The sequence below is a fragment of the Sapajus apella genome, unplaced genomic scaffold (assembly GCF_009761245.1).
Source record: "Sapajus apella isolate SASKATOON/1434 unplaced genomic scaffold, GSC_monkey_1.0 scaffold53, whole genome shotgun sequence".
NCBI classification, from domain to species: Eukaryota; Metazoa; Chordata; class Mammalia; order Primates; family Cebidae; genus Sapajus; species Sapajus apella.
This window is the reverse complement of record NW_022436993.1, coordinates 10,791,627-10,813,581: the sequence shown is the minus strand read 5'-3', so window position 1 is coordinate 10,813,581 and position 21,955 is coordinate 10,791,627. Positions and strand designations below refer to the sequence as shown.

General features: G+C 39.3%; 1 protein-coding gene across 5 annotated transcripts in view; it reads right to left on the bottom strand.

Annotated features, from left to right (window-relative positions):
* Positions 1–20,916, bottom strand: part of TRDMT1 (tRNA aspartic acid methyltransferase 1) — a 70,039-nt gene extending 49,123 nt beyond the window's left edge. For 2 of the 5 annotated variants that reach the window (XR_004258438.1, XM_032244135.1), the window contains exons 1-3: positions 20,148–20,916; positions 15,943–16,064; positions 5,135–5,474 (exon numbers count right to left, since the gene is read on the bottom strand). Coding sequence is in view for 3 of the 5 variants with exons in the window: in XM_032244135.1 (XP_032100026.1) it covers positions 5,135–5,198 (64 nt within the window). In the remaining 2 variants the exon portion in view is untranslated. Of the gene's footprint in view, positions 1–5,134; positions 5,940–15,942; positions 16,065–20,147 lie in introns of those variants that run through there. The other 3 variants (XM_032244132.1, XM_032244136.1, XM_032244133.1) reach the window with 3 other exon arrangements.
* Between the last annotated feature and the right edge of the window lie 1,039 nt (positions 20,917–21,955).

Below are 21,955 nucleotides of genomic sequence, written 5' to 3'. Positions count from 1 at the left end.
GTTCACCTAACATGCTTGTTGAGTGTCCTCGAGATTCTGTGAGTTTGCAAATATTTTTAAATATTTTTTCCCGATTATGTTAGCTAGAGTGGATTCTGTGGGTTGCAACTAACAACTACATATAATGCAAAAAAAGAATCTGGGCTAAATAAACCTTCATCATTTGATAAAATGATAGCAGAACTGTTCTCAATTCAATAGTAACCTCAAAAGTAATCTACAGAGAGTGTGGTACTGTGCTAGAGGCTGTACAGGGACAGAGAGAAACAACAAAGGACATTACAGTTATGCCATGGGCATACAGATATAAAATAAAGTTAAATGGAATTTAGAAAACATAGAAGCATTTATGTAGTAACTATAAAAATGCAACAGCATATTGAATATGCTGATAAGGATGAAAACTTTTATTGACACATTTTTTAGATGTTCACTGGGTTTGAGGCAAATCTATCATGTTGCCAAAGAAATTAAATATACTTTTTATAACTTAAAATTCAGTAAGGTGGGGAAAAAAATATTTGCAAATCATATATCTATAAGACATTAAGATCCACAATATATAAAGCCTATAACTCAACAACAACAAAAAGAAAATTCCAAAATGGGCAAAGGACTTGAAAAGGTATTTCTCTGTACTGAAAATACAAATAACTAACAGGCACATGAAAAGATGCTCAATGGCCCACTGCGGTGGCGCACGCCTGTAGTCCCAGCACTTTGAAAGGCCAAGGCAGATGGATCACCTGAGGTCAGGGGTTCAAGATCAGCCTGACCAACATGGTGAAACCCCTTCTCTACTAAAAATACAAAAAATTAGCTGAGCATGGTGGTGGGCATCTGTAATCCCTGCTACTCAGGAAGCTGAGGCAGGAGAATCGCTCGAACCTAGGAGGTAGAGGTTGCAGTGAGCTGAGATCGTGCCATTGTACTCCAGCCTGGGCAACAAGAGCAAAACTCCATCTCAAAAAGAAACAAAAAAGAAAAGATGTTTAACATCTTTAGTTATTTTAAAAAATGCAAATCAAAACCACAATGGGATATAATATATGCATTGGAATGGCTACTGTTTGTTAAAATGGAGTAACAGGTGGAGAATATAGAGACAGAGAAGACGGAGTGCTCATGCACTGTAAAATTGTGCCGCTGCTGTGGAAAACAGTATGGTGATTCCTCAAGAGTTAAACAGAATTATCATATGATCAAGCAATTCCAGTGCTAGGTCTATACCCCAAAACTTAAAAGTAAGGACTCAAACAATACTTGTATTATATACCAATACCTAAAGTAGCACTATTCACAATGGTCAACAGGGTACAAACCAAGTGTCTATCAACAGATGAATGGATACACAAAATTGCATAGATATACAATGGAACATTACTCAACCACAAAAAGAAATGTGATACTGGCATAGGCTACAAAATAAATGAACTTTGAAAAAATTATACTAAGTGAAATGAGCCAGACACAAAAGAACAAATATTGTATTATTCTACTCATAGGTAGTACGCAAAGCAGACAAGTTCATAAAAACAAAGTAGAATCAAGGTTACCAGAGACTGAGGGGAAAGGAATAGGGAGTTATTGTTTAAGAGGCATAGAGCTCTGTTTGAGATGATTAAAAAGTTTTAGAAACAAACAAGGGTGATGGTTGCACAGCACCGTGAATGTACTTAATGCCACTGAACTATACACTTAAAAATAGTTAAAACAATACATTTTATGTTGTGTATGTTTTAACACAATAAACAAATTTGATTATAAACCTTATCTAGGAATCAGTCAAAACTCAAGTTCAATATTATTCCTTTTGTGCTGCTTGTTATATTATTTAATGTATAGATCCAAGGAAGTTAGTAGATCTAACCAGAACAGCAACATAGCATGGTTAAAAGGTCACATAGGTAGACCTAGGTTAGAATACTGATTCTACCATTAAGTAGTTTATTACATACTTTAAAAAAGACCTGAATTTAGGCTGGGCGCAGCGGCTCACACCTGTAATCCCAACGCTTTGGGAGGCCGAGGCAGGCAGATCACGAGGTCAGGAGATTGAGACCATCCTGGCTAACACGGTAAAACCCCGTCTCCACTAAAAATACAAAAAAGTTAGCCAGGCGGGGTGGCACACACCTGTAATCCCAACTACTCGGAAGGCTGAGGCCAGAGAGTCGCTTGAGCCCAGGAGGCAGAGATTGCAGTGAGCTGAGATCGTGCCACTGCACTCCAACCTGGGCAACAGCAAGATTACATTTTAAAAAAACAAAACAAACAAAAAAAGGACCTGAATTTAAAAGATCCCTAATAAACACTGAAGTTAACTGCCATTATTAGTTTTTATGACTAAATTAAAAACCATCTGGAAAGGAGAAATGCATTTTATTACAGGTAAATTTTAAACTTTAGTACATCAAATAAGTGAACATTGGAAGACAAACAAGTGTGGGAAAATACCTGCATCAAAAAGATTAAGAGTCTATATTCCTCATATGCAGACTTCAACCCAGAAGATGAGAGAGCAGAGAGGTACAGGGAGGCAGGAAAGTTTCTTTGGATCACAGGGTCAGCCAGGGAAAGCCAATGTATGAACTAAAACATGAAATGTGAAACAAAGCTGGAGTGAAAATTCCACGGTTAGGAGCACTCTGGATGAGGCAACAGCAAAAGCAAAGACCAGAATGTAGAAGAACTTCGAGGGTTTGAGGAGCAGAGAGAAATAAAACCAGTGAGCCTCGACAAGAGAGGCTGAGGAAATAATTCAGGGACTAGTTTAATTAGAATTTCAGCACTGGGTGTTGACGTTCATGTGAAGTGGGATGCTGAAGGAAGAGTGGCAGATACAACTGAAAAGGAGACAGAAGCCAGAACTCAAGCTTGTTAAGAAGATGGGACTGTGATTCCAACCTCAAAGGAAACCATTTAAGCAACCAAGTGACATGATCTGGTTTACTGTGCAAATGATCATTCTGCCTGCTAGAAGGAAAACAGATGGAGTAGGTGGGCAGAATGGAAGTAAGAAGACGAGCTAGGAAGCTATGTTCATAATTTAAATTAGAGATCATAGTAGCTTAGATTCACAACAGTAGCACTGACAGTAAAAAAAATGTGTACAAATTCACATTGCATTGGCTAACAGGAGAGAAAATACTTTACTCTTTCATCTGTTAATCCCAAACAGTCACTAAAATTACACAATTTTCCCCTAGCAAATTAGCAAGGATTAAACATTGGTAATATATAATCCTGATGAATATGTAGTTAAGGCACTCAAAAATCTCTGAAAAGCGATTTGCTATCCTATCTCTCAAAAGTCTTAAAAATCCTCAGTTTTGATGGGCGTGGTGGCTCACGCCTGTAATCCCAGCACTTTGGGAGGCCAAGGAGGTAGGATCACCTGAGGTCAGGGGACCAGCCCGATCAACACGGTGAAACCCCATCTCTAGGAAAAATACAAAAAAATTTAGCCGGGAGTGGTGGCAGACGTCTGTAATCCAGCTACTTGTGAGGCTGAGGCAGGAAAATCGCTTGAACCCGAGAGGCAGAGATTACGGTGAGCCAAGATTCCACCATTGCACCCCAGCCTGGGCAACAAGAGCGAAACTCAGTCTCAAAAAAAAAAAAAATTTTTCATAGTTTTTCACTTAGTAACTGGCACACAGTTAAGTTTTACTGTTGAATGAATTAATTCCAACAGTTAGGAAGCATGCTTAAAGAGAAAATCGCCATTATGCTCAAGTATGTAACTGTAGCACATTGTACTTGAAAAAAATTGAAGAAGTGTCTAAATATTCGACACTTAAGGAGTGGCCAAATTACAACTTATGGTAAAGTACCAAGCAATTCATTAAGGAGTTTCAAGATATAGGAAAACGCAGACATTATACAACTTTAGAGAATTAACAGAGAGTAAATAGTACTAGAGTTTTGTTTGGAAGCTGTTAAGTTTTAATATGAGAAATAAAGATAGAAGGCCAGCAAATAAGTATGAAAAACTTAATGATCATTAACCTAGTCTAGAACTGAAACTCAATAAACCTGGTCAAAAAACCTCAACCCGTGAAATATTGTTTGTATGTTATAGTTGGTCTCTTGTTACCCTTGGTCCTAAATAAGGAAGCAGGGAAGTTTCAGTTTTGTGGTTGTCTTAGTAATTTAAGAATAAACATGCATCTTCTAAGACTGTTTGTGCCAGCGCATGGCACAAATCTGGCACAGCAGTTCAATAAATAATTTTGAGTGAATACCGCCGAAAGTAAACCTTTCAGTTCCAACTCAGCACGAAAGAAATCAAAAACCTCAAAATGAAAGAAGTACATAAAAAGTAATAGCTTGTTTTGAAAATATCTTGTGATATCGTTTTAAAGTAATAGTGATAACAATGTGTAATATTTGGAGTGGCTACCATGTATCAGGCACAATACAAGTAACAAGCACTTGGCAGGCTTTTATCTTTAATCCTTATAATAATCATTCTCTTTTAAAACCAAGAAACAGGTTCACCACTGTTCATAAACGAGTCCAACGTCACACTGCCACCAAGCTGGAACTCAGTTCTCTGGCATCTAAACGCAGAACTACAGACGACACGTTTCTTCCCAAGGATCAGACGTCCAAGTTTTTCAAGCTTCCCCTACCATCCTACTTAGCATTCGCAAACTTCTACCTAGAATTGCTGCTATTACCCCTTCCAAGATCTATCTCTCACCAGGGGAGCCCTGCTCAGCTCGCTCCCTCCCCCGCTGGGACGTCCCCCAGGAAGAAGGACCAAGCCTCCAGGCTGCCGGGTGACTGCACACTTAGAATCGGGGTTGGCACCAGGCGGGGGGCTCGCCCCTCCCCCTAACTTTGCCGATACCCTTTGAGTTTGATTTACTGCCTAGAAAATCCCGACTCCCAACTGGGCTTGTGGAGGCGCCGCATCCCCCCACTCCCGCTAGACTCGGCGCCGGGAAAGGGGAGTGAGCACCCGGAGGGGTGGACGTGGCGGCGCGCAGGAGCGGTTTCCAGGACAACCGAAGGCCGCCCCACAGTGTCCGCCCCCAGCTTCCCGCCGCTCCGCCCCTTCCCGGCGCCGGTGCTCCCACCAGCCCCCGCGAGCCAATAGAAAGAGGGGTGCTCGATGGGCTCTCACCTCTCAACGCGTGGTGCATGCCGCCCACGCCGCTGTACAGCTCCAGCACCCGCAGGGTCTCCATTCCCGCGCCTCAGCCGCCGCAGCCCCAGAGCTAGGCCTGCCGGTCCGTCGCTCCTCCTCCCTCCGTCGCGCCGCTCCCTCCGCCTCTGGTTCCGCGGCGTTTCAGTTCCCCCCTCTCCTACCGTTCCAGGCTCAGGGCTTCAGAGGGTCGCGAGGCCTGGGGGTTGCCAGGGGTCGAGAGGAGAACAAAGGACGGAAAACAATAAGGCTTCCCGAGTGAATAGCAGCCACTCTGTAGCCTGATTTACGCTCCATTTCTTTCTTTGGTGTCAGGGCCCTTGAGTGGAAAAGAAATCCAGAGTTCAGTAAAGGGGAGAAAACTGCCTTGGTTTCCAAGTGAATTGACATTGGTGAGAAGCCAGAAAAAAAATCATTTTTCAGGCAAGCTGCTTTTCTGTTACTTAGAAGCCTGAACATTCAGACATTCTTTACAGTGGGCCTTGTGTCGTGCCTGCCCTGGGGTAATGGAGATAAATCAGACCAGCCTCCATCCTAGAGAAGGTTCCAGAATTACAAGTAAGGACACAAGGCCACCAGCAGCAGAGCCCTGTGTGCGTGCTAGTAATACAGAGGATGTGTGTTGTGACAATTAGTGGGGTTAATTATGCGTTAGCTTGGAAATTATACCCACACTGAATACCCAGTGAATATCATGTAGGATTATTTATGGGGCTTTGAGTGCTAGGGCCTTGATTCCTTAGGATGGTCCAGTAACCAACTGTTAGAGGCCCATGTTGACGAACAAAGCCAAACTCCGTAAAATGTTTGAAGAGGTTTAGTCTGAGCCCAAGGTGAGGACCATGACCCATGACACAACCCCAGGGGATCCTGAGAACATGTGCCCAAGATGACTGGGTTACGGCTTGGGTTTAAATGGTTTTAGGGAGACATAAGGACGTTAATAGTATATGCAAGGTATACTTCACTTAGTCGGTGAAGATGGGACAACTCAAAACGGGGAAGGCTTCCAGGTCACAGGTGGATTCAAAGATTTTTCTGATTGGCAATTGGTTGAAAGAGTTAAGTTGTTATCTAAAGACCTAGAATCAACGGAAAGGATTATGTCCGGGTTAAAAGAAGGTGGAGACCAAGGTTCTTATTATGTAGATGAAGTCTCATAGGTAACAGGCTTCAGAGAGAATAGAGGGCCAGTATCTCTTACCACATGTAAAAAGAGCCAGACTCTTAGTTAAATCTCTCTTGGATCAGGAAAAGATCTGGAAAGGGAAGGGGAGTCTCTATAGAATGTATATTTTCCGCACAAGAGATGGCTGTGCAGGGCCATTTCAAAATATGTGAAAGAAATATATTTTAGGGTAAAATGCTTTGATTTCTTTTAGGGTCTCCTGTCTTTCTTGTGATGCCATACTAGAGGCAGTTTGGAATTTCGGTATCTTACTAAGAAGAGTCTGTTTTGTCAGTCTTAAGATCTGTTGTTTTAATATTAATACTGGTTGGTTGTGCCTGAACTCCCAAGAGAGGAAAGTATAATGAGGCATGTCTGACCTTCCCCTTCCCATCATGGTCTAAATTAGTTTTTCAGGTTTCTTTGGAATCCCCTTGGTGGAGGAGTTCACTCAGTCAGTTGGGGGGAGCTTAGAAATTTGGGGGGGGGGGTTTACAGGCAATTATAAATGAAAATAATGTACCCATATGGAGGATAAAAAATGTTCCCATTGTGAAGTGTCCTTCTTTGTTCCCAATACTGCCACAGATTTTTGTTAGGGGAACCACTTGTAATAACAATAACTGATTTGCTAGAAATGTTGCATGCCTATTAATGTAATGCTGTTAACAAAAGTATAATCACTACATCTAAATTATAGAATTCACTGGTTCATTTTGATGTGGTCCATGAAATTAACTTTTTAAATAGTAAACATGTGTTGACCATCTGCTTTGCTTTTTGTTAGTCACTTTCAGATACGAAGAGGTGTATGGTAGAAAGATACCAGATAACCCAGCTTTAGCCCTGACATTGCCAGTTAACTGGTTGTGTGACTTTGGGATGACCCTGGTTTCCTCATTTGTAAGATAAAGGAGAAGGAAACAGGGACAGATGGACTGCTGAGGGTATTTCAGTTCCAAGAAACGAATTCACGGCTAAATTCAAATTTGAAAAAGTGAGACCTGATTTGGCAACATGTTAATCATTTATTCAATTTCAAATATGTAGAAAGAAGACTTCTTTCTACCTGCAAAGGTATTCTTTCTTTTTTTTTTTTTTTTTTGAGATGGAGTCTCGCTGTTGTTGCTCAGGCTGGAGTGTGATGGCATGATCTCAGCTCACCACAACCTCTGCCTCCCAGGTTCAAGCAATTCTCCTGTCTCAGCTTCCCGAGTAGCTGGTATTCCAAGCATGTGCCACCACGCGAGGCTAATTTTGTGTTTTTAGCAGAGATGGGGTTTCTCCATGTTGGTCAGGCTTGTCTCGAACTACTGACCTCAGGTGACCCACTCGCCTCGGCTTCCCAAAGTGCTGGAATTATAGGTGTGAGCTACCGTGCCTGGCCAGCAAATGTACTCTTAAACTAACTCAACTTACAGAAACCATATACACATTGACACATGTATAATGCATGAAGCAAACTTTTTACATATTTATTACATAATGTTAGCACCAGAAATAAATATCAGTACCTAAAATGTAAAGGGAGCTATGTAGTCATAGTGATTTATATACAGCCAAAAACCCCTATATTAAACAAATCTGAAATTTTCAGCATTCATGTTATAAATCAAAATAAATATGACAAAAGATGTTACCTGTAGGGAAGAGACAGTACATAAACATGTGAGAGAGTTAATGAAAAATACCAAACTCCTGAGAGGAAGGGGCCTCAAACCCCTTCCCCACACAGGCTGATTACAAACTGTTTATTCTGATACTTAAGGATCTTCCCAGTGTCATCCTGAACTTTCTTTCCTTCACTTTTTCCTTTTCTTGAACTCTACTATAAATGAAACTGCTTGGTGTTCCCCAATATACCCTTCACTTCACTTCTCTGCTGTGTTCTTTCCCTTCTCTAGAAATCTCCTAGCCTTCTTCACGACCTGTATTTCAAGTGGAACCTTCTGTCTAGACTCCCAGCCTAAAATATCCACATTACAATTCCTTAGTCTCCCTCATCTTCTGAAACACAGATCACCCTTGTCCCTGTCATTCAATCCTTCAAGTTCTTTCTAGCCCAATCTGTGCCACATCTTTACGTATCATTTCCTTTCTAAAGCTTATCTCATATGCTAATCATTTCAAGAATGAAAACTCTCTCCATAATCATAATTTACAACTATCTCCATGGAAGCATTTGCAGATATTAGGGCCTCTCGGGTTATGTATGCAAATGTCTTCCAATCACTGGCACAAATTATGTGATTTAGGGGAAGAGTGGGAGGGTTGGTGGAGGTGGTATAATGAGTAGTTGAGGAGGAAAGTGGGATGAGCAGAATGAAAGTATATATTGATATACTTTTTTCCCAAAGCAAATCCTGAAGGCTTATAAGAGAGAAGAAAAGCTCTCTAGTCCCATAGTTTCCCATAAAGTCATCCTCAGTGATATGTACAATACTATCTACATTTTAATTAGAGAAACAAGACACACATTTAAAAATGCAAACAAGTATCAAAACTTGAATGTTAGTATATTCAGCACATTTTCTCTAAAAGCAGAAAACACATTTCTTTGAAAAAAGTTGATTAACACCTGGAAAATAAAGGCACATATAAAGCATATCAGAAATAATTAAGGGGAACGTCACAATATTATGGGTCATATTAAAATAGTAATAGTATACACTCAATTATTGAAGGCACCGGGCTTGGAATCTAATGATGTTTTTATCTTCCTCTCCTATGTGTTCTTCCACTGATCATTAATATCTAAAGAAATGAAATAAAGTTTTCCAAGCGCTTAAAATACTATTTGCAACCATCTTTGAATTTCCGTGATCCAAGCCACTCTATTTCTCAGTGAAACATGATGTAGGTTCCTATACAGGCTCACTTACAGGCTGAGGACACCCTGCTTATGCCAATTTCAGTCATGAATAAGTTGCATTCTGTTTTTACACTGAAAAAGAATGGTCTCTATGAATTGCACTGAAAATAAAAAAGTCACATGAGAAGAAATTGACAATAAGAAATGTCCTGAAGAGAGTACATTTTACAAATTTGATTTGGAAAGGCCCACGGAGCTCATTTACCACTTCTGAGCTCCCACTTTTTTGAGAATGCCTTCTACTATTTTCCTGATCCACGAGCAATAAGCCTCAGCTTGCAGACTGCTAATGAAATGTTTCATTGTGAACAGCTGGAATGATTAGAAAATTCTTCCTTATAGTCTCCTAAATTCCAGTTTCTTTTAGGTTTGCCCTCTGCACTGATTTCAAAGAATTCTTCCTCTTCTGGCTGTGCACTATGGCTCATGCCTATAATTCCAGCATTTTGTGAGGCGGAGGCAGGTGTATTACCTGAGGTCAGTAGTTTGAGACCAGCTTGGCCAACATAGCAAAACCTGTCTCTACTAAAAATACAAAAAGTAGTCGGATGTGGGCCAGGTGAGGTGGCTCACGCCTGTAATCCCAGCACTTTGGGAGGCCAAGGCAGGCAGATCACTTGAAGTCAGCCTGGGCAACATGGTGAAATGCTGTCTCCACTAAAAACACAAAAAGTAGCCATGTGTGGTGGTACACGCCTGTAATCCCAGCCACTTGGGAGGCTGAGGCAAAAGAATCACTGAACCTGGGAGGTAGAGTTTGCAGTGAGCGGAAATCACGCCATTGCTCCAGCCTGGGCAACAAGAGTAAAACTCCATCTCAAAAAAAAAAGTAAATTTCCTCTTCTATAATGATTTGCTTTGTGGTTAAAAATGCAAGCTTGAGAGTCACAGTGTAGACAGGAAGCACAGGTCTGCTGCTGCTGCTTCCTAGCTAGGTGACATGGAGAAAGTCAATACATCATTTTGAGCCAAGTGCACCTCTAAAATGCGTAAATACGATATGCAGTTGCTGTGAGGCTTAAAAGCCCCAGCCCTGACTGAGGAGACGCTGAGCGTGGAAATAGAGGAAGTCAGAGAATAGACAGCAGAATTCATAGTAAGAGAGATACCCCCTAACTCTGAACTTCCTGAAGAACCAGAATAGCTGTGAAGTCCAGAGCTATAGCTCTGGCAATCTTTGGGGAAAAGTTTTTCAGTGACCTTAACCAGGAGGCATGAACTGGGGAGACCTTGGGTGGAGAGGAGGAGAATCTGTTAATAGCAGCTAATCATGTGTTGACGCTTTCATTCCCTAGGCACTGAAGAGGTTTGCAATTTTTAAAACCTTAAAATAAACAAACAAAAAACAAAGTGTAAAACTTTGTAATCTATTTCAGACCGTAAAAGTGGCAATAGTAAAAAATGCAATTGAATACTTTCATTTCCTAAGCATAGAGCATTTTTTCTAATTTAAATGATTCTCACCATCCAATAGCATAACCAGGAGCCACATTTGGTAAATTAAGTTTAAATAACATTATAATTGAGTTAATCATAGTAGGCACATATCGAGTGCTCCATATTGCTCAGCACGGATATAGAATATTTCCATCACCACAGAAAGTTCTATTGGACAAAGCTGCTCTGCAGTGATGGTCCCTTTTAGTTACGGCCTTGATGAATAGCCCATCAATAAATGGCCAGTGTTGGAATGTGTGCATCAGTTATTGCATACTGAACACCAATTTTAAATAAATGCCTTCTCAAATATGAAGCAAAACGAACTCAAATAAAAGCAAACTTTGCAGCTAAACATTCTTTCTCTTTCTCTGTTATCCAGTCACCTTCCTGATAAACTGCCCTGGAGGAAAAGAAACAGGAACAGCAGATGTGTTCAGTCAGTGGATGTGATAAACTTTCAAGAGAAAAAGAACAGATGGGAAATGAACTTCATGATGTCTTTAAGAAGCAGTTTTTTTGTTTGTTTGTTTGTTTGTTTTGAGACAGAGTCTCACTCTGTCACCCAGACTGGAGTGCAGTGGCACAATATCAGTTCACTGCAACCTCTGTCTCCTGGGTTCAAGTCATTCTCCTGCCTCAGCCACCTGAGTAACTGGGATTACAGGTGTGTACCACCATGCCTGGCTAATTTTTATATTTTTCATAGAGAGAAGGTTTCATCATGTTGGGCAGACTGGTCTTGAACTCCTGACCTCAAGTGGTGCACTCGTCTTTTCCTCCCAAAGTGCTGGGTTACAGATGTGAGCCACCGCGCCCTGCTGAAAACATGTTTTTAAAAATTAGGATCATGAAGAAATTTAATTATACATTTTCTGCCTAATAAAATAAAAACCATGCAGTTTGCCTCATACTTTGCCATTTCAAAGTACTCAGTCGTAGATTTTTAACGTGGATTTTGCTCTTGGAGGCTCTTTCTGAAATTCCCAATTTAAAAATATTTTGAAGCAAATTTAAAGGATGATATTTTAAAGTCAATATAGTGGGATCCATTCTTTAAAATTGCTTTTATAACTTCACAGAAAGTTAGAACTAGAAAATATCTTAAGGACTATGTGATACCCTGGTTTTCAAACTACTTTTAGAGATAAAGCCTTTTGTTCAAAAAACATCTCCTCTGGAATGGGGAGCAAAGACAGAGAGGCAGAGCAAGAGCTTCAGTGTAACTTAGTATAGAAGATACTAAGTAGGCTCAGTTGGTCCCGTGGCTGGCCCCCTACACCCGGAGGCAAAGCCAGGGATATAAACCAAAGCAATCAATCGTAGGAACCACAACATGTCACTTTCTGAGGCTGACCTGAGGACTGAGGGCAACTTCTGAGATCTAGGAAGCAAACTTGATCCGATAAGGCAATGCATGTTATAAAAGCTAGACAAAAAATGTTAACATAGCTGCACAAGAAAGAGACTATCTCACAACCTTTTAACATTTATGACATATTCCCTGCCCCATCACTCCTGCAAAGACAGCTTGATAACGCTACAAAGAATACGGTCCTTAGAATTAGGTGGATTACCACAGATGCTGCCTCAAATACTGTCTTTCTTCACATATTAAACAGGTAATGTTTGATAACAAGGTAATTGTGTGTGTGTGTGTGTATATTTATCATATGTATATAATTATACACATCAATTATATATGTGTTCATATTGATATATATATATTATTTATGTGTACATCTCAATATATGTATAATGTGTGTATATATACAATGTATTCATATGTACATTTCAATATATACACAATATATATTATGTGTGTATATATGTATACATATCAATATATATACATACATATTCAATTATACATGTATATACAGACACACATATATATGTGTGTCTGTATATACACACACACACTGATATATGTATATCAATATATATTTCCATAATCTGCCTAGAACAATAAATACTGGTTTCCTTTCACTTTCTGAACAATTTTGTCATAATATTTAACCCATTTTTTTCTAATAGAATTATTTTCCTAGTATGTTTTCATAATGGATATATTACCAGGAGATTAATTTGCATATTGCCTAATAAAATGTCTTTCCTTATTGTTTTCTGTTATAGTCGTCAATATTTTCAGGTGAAAAAACATGACCCACGTTGGGAATACAGGAAACAGAATTTAGTACCTTGGAGAGCTGTTAGTACTTTGCTCCTTCTGTCTTGTAATTTATCTGAGCATTTAGAACTGCTCAAGGTAACTAAAGAACACAAATCAGACCCAGTCACACCAGGAAAGGGAAAACGTATATACACATACACACACGCACACATTCCTTTATAGTCTTTTTGTCTGTGTTGCTACATGATCAGAACTGATAAATTAAAACCCAGAGAAAATTCAAAGATGACTTTTAATTTTACCCTACCTAAGTAATAGTTTAGGTAGAAAACAGTATCACTTAGAATTGTCATATGATCCAAAAATGACAAATGTAACTAAAATGTAATAACACTTCCATAGTACTGCCATTGCTATATCTATTCACTCTTTAAGAAAAAAACCTTTGTATTATTTTAAATTATTAAAATTTTCTTATCAGTTTTCAAAGTCACTTATGTGTGCATATTACAACATACAAGCACATTTTATCTTTCAAACTTTCTCCTCATACTTGGAATGTTCTAGAGCCTATCAACCTCTAGAGAGTTAAACTTATTCCTGCTGATCAAGACTGAAGTGTTTTATTTCCATCTAAGGTAATTACTGCTAAGTTAAACTAGAGAAATCCTCCAATGGTACTATGTTGAGTCACTCAGAGAATACTGGCTGACCAAAATAGACCATATTCCAAAAGACAGAAAAAGTGTGTTTGACTAATAGAAAAATATCAATAACACAATAATGACTTATATGTTTCAAATAACTTTATAAATCTTTAAAATGCTTATTAACCCATTTTAGACCTATCAGCTTTTCTTTTTTAATATTCACTTTTTTTTTACTAATAAAAAGTAGAACACTTCATGTCACTTGCTCAATGTCACATAAGCTCATATTCTGCAGGTCAACACATTTATTTACAAATCACACATCCATATTTTTAAAAGAAGGGAATTAGGAAGATAACACCTTTTTGTGTGTGTTTTTTTTGTTTTTTTTTTTTTGAGAAAATAATAGGCTGGAAGCCATCAAATAAAAAACGAAAGGGAGTTAGTATATATTTTGAAGAAGAATTTCATATTAGGAGTTAGACACGATTCTGGTTAGGAAAGAATGTCAGGAATCTACATGTTATTTTTTTAAACTCTTTCATTTTAGGACCAAATCCTAGAACAGGGTGGAAAAATAAAGAAACAAACAGCATTATTTATATATCTTTGTAGCATTCAGAGTTTTAAAATCAAAAAGCAGTTTTAATATCACTCGTTCCTTAGAGAGATGAGGCATTATTATTTGGAAAATAAATTTTTGATTAGCACCTAAAGTGAAAGGGACTTAAACATTAGAAAAGCCCAAAGAACTGAAAGCCCAATAGAACTGCAAGAGTCTCTCTTCTGATCATTTTTTCTCTATTTTGCTAATGATAAAATACTCATGCAGTGGCACAATCTGAGCTCTCTGCAACCTCTACCTCCTGGGTTCAAGTGATTCTCCTGCCTCAGCCTCCTAAGTAGCAGGGACTATAGGCATGCACCACCACACCTGGCTAATTTTTATATTTTTAGTAGAGACAGGATTTCACCATGTTGGTCAGGCTGGTCTCAAACTCCTGACCTCACCTGATCTGTCCTTCTCGGCCTCCCAAAGTGCTGGGATTACAGGCGTGAGCCACTGTGCACAGCCATAGCTAACATTTTGATGTGTCTTCCCCATAGTCTTTGAACTAATTGCATTTTACCCAAATCAGAGTCTGATTACATATATGTTTTATACCTTGCTCTTTTTCACCTAATATGTTATCATTGTCAGTACTGTACTTCATTAAATACATCAAAGAGATATACCATTTTTAAATGCCGGCTTTATTTTTCTGAATTTAAAAAATGATACATGCTAATTTCCAGAGGTAAAACAAATTACAAAAGTATACAAAAATTAAAAGGCACTTTCTTCTGTTAACCTTGATTCCATCTTCCCCCTTCCAAAAAAAAAAAAATTTAAGTTTGTTGAATGTCTGTTTTGTTTTTGAGACTGAGTCTCGCTCTATTGCCCAGGCTGGAGTGCAACAGTGTGACCTCGGCTCACTGTAATCTCCACCTCCCAGGTTCAAGTGTTTCTACTGCCTCAGTCTCCCTAGCAGCTGGGACTACAGGCGCACACCACCATGCCTGCCTAATTTTTTTTTTTTTTATTTTAGTAGAGATGGGATTTCACTGCGTTGGCTAGGATGGTCTCGATTTCCTGACCTTGTGATATGCCCGCCTAGGTCTCCCAAAGTGCTGGGATTATGGGTGTGAGCCACTGTGCCAGGCTATTCATCTCCTAAACTATGGCAAGGCAGTCACAGGCATTTTTGACATGTGCTGAGTTGTACACATATGTGTATGTGAGAGTTTTCATATTTAAAAATATTTATGCCTGAAGTGCAAAAAATAACAATTTAAACAAAATACATGTACATTTTGTTTAATTTGTCTTAAGGCTGATGTATTTCAATATACATGGGAATCTGGAATCATCTTACAACTTATATTTTATATTTATGTTATATTTTATATGTTATATTTTAAACACATTTTAGCTCCCAAAACAATAATATATCAGCCCTCAGATAAGCACTCTTTCAAAATTCTGCCTATGAGGAAAATACTAAATGTAATCATTCCAAAAATCACTCACCTTTAAAGCTCTATTTTGTGATTAGACCAAGTACCATAAAAGTCACAATTGGCTGGGCGCAGTGGCTCACACCTGTAATCCCAGTACTTTGGGAGGCCAAGGTGGGTAGATCACCTGAAGTCAGGAGTTCAAAACAAGCTTGGCCAACATGGTGAAACCCTGTCTCTACTAAGAATACAAAAAAATAACTGGGCATGATGATGCATGCCTATAGTTTCAGCTACTCAGGAGGCTGAGGCAGGAGAATTGCTTGAACCTGGGAGATGGAGGTTGCAGTGAGCTGAGATCAGGCCATTGCACTCCAGCCTGGGCAACAAGAGTTTGTCTCAAAAAAAGAAAAAAAAATTACCATTCTTGTGTATGTAAATGATCTTCTCCCCGGCAGCCCCATCTCCCACAGGATGATGGTCTGTAAAGTCAAGGCACCCACAAAGTGATTTATTCCTCCCTTTTACCTTTAATATGGAGCTAAAGACCACATTTTGGCCATGGCAGTGCAGTGGCTCATGTCCACAATCCCAGTGCTTCGGGAAGCCAAGGCAGCAGGATCCCTTGAGGCCAGAAGTTAAAGACCAGCCTTTAAACAAAACAAAACAAAAAAATTTAATTAGCCAGGTGTGGGGGGTGTGCCTGTAGTCCCAGCTACTCAGGAGGCTGAGGCAGGAAGATCACTTGAGCCAAGGAGTTTGAAGCTGCAGGGAGCTAACATTGTACCACTGCACTCCAGCCTGGGTGACTAATAAGACCCTGTCTCTCAAAAAGAAAAAGAAGAAGGATATTTTGCCTAAGGTACCCAAACACTAGAAACATATTCCAAAGTGAAATACAGAAGTATAATGCAAATTTTTCAAAGGAAGGGTTGCAGAAATAGTTACATGATTCTTACAATCATGTACTCATATTGAAGGCATAAAAGAGTTAAAGAGTCTTGAAGACAAAGAGAAGGTCTTTGGAGAAAGTTATCAACATACTATAGGAGCTGTCTGCCTCTCACTTCAAGCCTGAGACAAGGAGCTTCAGAGAACCACCCAGAGACTTTAAAATGTAACCCCATAGCCTTTGAGTTTGGGGAGGCAAAGTAACTCCCTTAGATAAATCAGAGGCATACAAGAAAGAAAGCTGTCTTAAGCCCTGTTCAAGGGATCGCCCTCAAGAAAAATAGAGTCATGCTAAAAGGAACAAGGAGTATACCAGTGAATGACTCCTATGGGGCTGTGGCAGCAGTCACAGAGAAGCAGAACACAAGTGCATTCCTTTCTCAGGGAAGCTTTGAGAAAGAGAGAGAGAGAGAGAGAGGTTAATTCCCAGAGATAAGAAAACCCCAAAGAAGCACCTACTAGAAAAAGGGCCAGCTTTAAGGGCCACCAACAGCCCTTGTCAAGTAAGGATTTTCTTATCTCCTGCACCTCGTTCCCTCTGTGAGCTCTAACCCTGCAGCAGCAAGAAAACTTAGCAAAATGAGGAAGGAGAAAGGGAGGCACCTAAGTAGGAGGAGTGAGAAACCCAGGACTTCCCTTTCTAAAGGCACAGTCAAGGCAGGGGAGGGAAGATGTTAACTCTCAGGCAAGACTGAAATTTTGAAAGTTATATAGACGTGAGCATCGTAAATTACTATGATCACTTTTCTCATTAGAAGTGATCAGAGAATGGTTTGGTTTTAATAAATGACTGGAAAAGTCATAGGAGCTGCATGAATTTTCATTTGTAAAATGATCATTTATCAACTGCTCTCTTGTCTTCCTGTTCCTTCCTTCCCTTGGTTTTTGGACACAGGTTCCTTTTTCTCCTGTTTATGCCACAGTTAAACAATATCATCAACCACCACCAACATTTATTGAGTATTTACTCGAGGTCAGACAATTGATTATGTATTTTATATACATTTCATGCACATACAACTGTCTGTTATTATCACTTCCATTTTTTTTTTTTTTTTTTTTCTGAGACGGAGTTTCGCTGTTGTTACCCAGACTGGAGTGCAATGGCACGATCTCGGCTCACCGCAACCTCCGCCTCCTGGGTTCAAGCAATTCTCCAAGAAAATGAGGCTCTTCCAAGGTAGCATAATTAGCAAGCAGAGGAGCTGAGAAATTTAGCTTGGGTACTCTGACTCCAGAGTCCCACTTCTTTCCCTGAAAGAATGAGTGAAATGTATTTTCTCAGTTCAGATGATACAAAGAATCAAATTTGCCTTTTTTTTTTTTTAAACAGTATCTTGCCCTGTCTTGCAGACTGGAGTGCAGTGGCATGATCACAGCTTATTGCTCACTGCAGCCTAGTCCTCCAGGGCTTAAGTGATCCTCCTACCTCAGCCTCCTGAGTAGCTGGAGGCTACTACAGGCAGACAACACCATGCCCAGCTAAATTTTTAAAAAATTTCATAGAGATGGGGTCTCACTATGTTGCCCAGGCTGGTCTTGAACTTCTGCGCTCAAGTGATCCTCCCACTTCAGCCTCTCAAAGTGCTGAGATTATAGGCAGGAGCCACCAGACTTGCTTTCTTTAATAAAACAGAGCTCTTAATAAATGGATCTCCCCCATTGTATGAGAAAACTGAAACATTCCACTGAAGAATTAACAGAAAAGTAAACATAGCTACTTTGTATAATCAGAAAACTTGCTGATGTATACTCTTATTCCAAACCCCTGGATGATGTCATTATGTCAACAGTCGTTTAAGATTCCTCAACCCAGGCATAAAAGTCACAGCACTAGTATATCCAAAAATGGTACTGCTTTATTTTTGAAAACTGTATTTCCATATTTTTTGGAAAGCCAATTGAATCAATTTTATTCTCTCAACAATTCTGTGAGTAAATATTATTAATACTATATTTTTGTTGAGGAAACAGATTAAAAGCTTTAAAAAAACGTGATTCATTTAAAATCAAGTCATGAATACATAATGGAGTCAGTACTCAAAAGGCAGATATAGCAAAGAGAGACTGAAATAAGCAACTTATTTTTTTGTAGCAACTTCTAAATACCTCTTTACCATCAGTCTTTATGTTAATCATTCTTGATCTTTATACTTCACATTTCTTGGTAATCCAAATGCTTCACAAATGCTCTTACACATCCTGAATCTCTCGCTTCGTTCAGTGAGATAATTCATGCTGAGCAGAAATGCATATGGTTTTCAGATGTAGAAACTGGGGTCTCCAGAGACAAACAAGTTGTCCACGACAATGGGATACAAGAGTCTTACAGGATTTTGCAAACCTGATATGAAGTTTTGTCCTAATATGGAAAGGTATGCCTTTTCTCACTGGTGAGATTATTCTAGAATTTTAGAACCATACCAATATATTTCACGATAACCTAGTGATCTGGATTGCCCCTCTCTGAGAAAGCAAAGATTCTGCAAGCAATTAGTCCTGCAAATCAAATTCCTGGCTTTTACAAATTGCTTCTTTTTTGAACTCCAAAAGTTAACTCATGCTTTTATGTCTATTCTTCATTTCCACATAAGCGAACACTCATCAATTTCCCCATTTTCCAACCCTATACTTTTTGTATTCTATGTAGCCACAGACAGGAACAATTCACCAGCACAGTGGTTCTCAGAATCACCTAGTAAGTCTTGTAAAAACACAAATTGCTGGGCCCCACCTACTCCAGGAGTTTCAGATTTAGTTGGTCTAAAGTGGGGATTAACAGCTGGACTTTCTAACAGATTTTCAGGTGATGCTGATGCTACAGGTCTGAGTACTACATTTGAGAATCACTTCACTAGTACATCCCCAACATGTTGTCTTAATGGGTCCTTCCAGAAAAGCGTTCAGATATCAAGGCTCATGAATCACACGCATGATGCCCGATGCCTGGGCCTCACATTGAAGACTTCTATCTGGAGAAGAAAAGAAATATTGTCATGACTCTTTGCCTTTTTCAAGCTTTCCAGCCACAAAATTAAAAACAGGAAAGGGTTCAATGGAAAGCAAAATGAAAACAGCTCAAGTAACACTGTCCAAATGTTGAGATTTATAGCATGATTTCTAGAATTAGGACAAAAGGTATACTAGTGATTCAGGCAAGTCCTGGGCTGACCACACTGGAAGCTGGCACCTCCAAGGTTCCCAGCAAACCCTGGAGCCCAAGCCACAATGCTCCTGCACTGCCCCAGAAGCCAGCTTAGGTCCTTGGCTTGTGGCTTGCTTTTTCTGTCAACAGTAACTTTTTCCATATTGTTCTCCAAACACATTAGCAAACTATAACTCTTTTAATTAACTAATATTTCTACAACTTCTCTGCTATTTTTAACACAGAAAAAAAATGTCGATTGTCAATAAGTAAATGCTGTTGGGCCATCAAGCAGGTGGGCTGTAAAATTTGAACCAAGAACCTGGCCAGTGAATTTCCTTAGGTTTCCTTCCTCTTGTAATAGCAACCCTCAGTAGAGATTATAATTCCATTTTTCATCTATTTGGGGAAAAAATAAGGCACGTTATGTCATAGTATAAAATTCTTCAGTATTTCATTTTAGTTATTAAAATAATGATGTATTTAAAACAGCATTGTTACATTAAATAAAAAATAATTGGCAAGAAATGTCAACTAAGACATTTAATGAGATATGTTAATATGATAATATTTCTGCTTAGAAAATAGGATGTTAGTTCTACCTTTAACATATTAATATATTGTAGGAAATACTGACCTTTTATTCTGATCACCATGAGTCCATTAAATTTCAAAATATGGGACAGCCAATACATGGTATACTACCAAGTAATAAATCTATGTCATCCAAATGGAGCTTTGCTGTCTGAGTCCAAAAAGAAGACATAATGGTAAGGTTACTGAACACTCAGGACTTGAAATGAGTTACTCTGTATGAGCATGAGTCACCAAAACTACTTCCTTAGTGATAAAAGTTGCCTAAGTAACATCAATGCCTCTCTATGCTAAGACGGATATGGGCTGTGTGTCAGGTTGCAAACCCACTAGTCATAGTCATTTCCTTTACTTAATTGCTAACTGCTCTTCCCGGCTGCAGTTTGGAGTCTGTGTTTTAGGTAGTAACCCAGCAACTAGTTATTATGCTATATTTTATCAAGGAGAGCAAAACAGTAAACTTTGCATTTCCATGGCTTTCAGAGTAAAAAAGTTATTTCACCAAGGCCCTCTGACTGAAGGGAGTTATTGTGAAACTATTCAACTAGGTCTCAATGTGGCCACCACATTATGCAAGACTTGAAGGCAAAATGATTTAACAGAGAAAACAGGAGTAGATTGGGAGCCCTCTGAGAGCAAGGGAGGGGTGGGTGGTATTCATTTCTGTGTCCTTAGCACCTAGCAGGGAGCTGGCATACATAAAGACTCAAAATACAGGCCAGGCAGGTGCAGTGGCTCATGCCTGTCATCCCAGGACTTTGGGAGGCCGAGGAGGGATCACTTGAGCTCTGAGTTTGAGACTAGCCTGGGAAACACGGCAAAACCCTTTCTCTACAACATATATTTTAAAAATTATCTGGGCATGGTGGCATGTGCCTGTAGTCCTAGCTACTCAAGAGGCTGAGGTAGGAGGATCACTTGAGCTCAGGAGGTCGAGGCCACGGTGAGCTGTGATGGTGTCACTGCATTCTAGCCTGGGTGACATTGTGAGATCCTATCTCAAAAAAAAAAAAGAGTCAAAATATATCCAAAAATGGATTTTGCTAGTTCTTTTCAAAATAATCCAATCTATGAAGTAATTGTGCCCCTACTGAGTTAGGATTTCATCAGGCTTTTTAACACATATATGCCTTCTTTTTCCCTTATGTATACCATGGGACCATGGTATTTGCTGCCGTTCCCCTTGCAGACATGTGAAGTACATTAAGCATGCTCTATTTTAAAATAAACCTAGTACTGATGAGCACTACTTAGGAAAATCTGATATACAAAAGCAATGAGATTAGTATTAAACAAGAAAATTTAAAAACTGGCTAGTAAGCACACATGTATTATCAGTAACACTCTTTGGGTTTGGCCTTGAGAGTTTTGGTTGCCTATAATTCCCTGAGCTTCCTCTCATTTCCAGAAACTCCCCCATAATTCTTGGATTGCACAATAGTAGTACTATGAAGGACTAAAATATTAATAAATCTCCCTAAAAATCAAACCAATAGTAAGTATAGGGAGAAGTTGTTTTTACTGATAGAATTAATGTGTTCCCAAACTGTGGTCAGTTTTCTTTCTTTTCCTCTAGCAAATGGGGCAAAGCATTTTTATTCACTTGATTGTATGCAAGATTCAAACGCCATAATTATCCATTCATTCTGGTGGGTTGAGTCAGAATTAAGAAATGAGATCTCCATAGAAAACCCCTAAAACTGTTTATAGACTTCCTGATGATTCATTGAGGGCACCATATTCTCCAAATCAAAATGAGTTCTGCTGCTGCATCAGAACAGGAAAAAAGTAGACCAAAGTGACAAACATCGTGATAACAATGCTAAAGAAGTGTGGGGATGTCCCCAACCG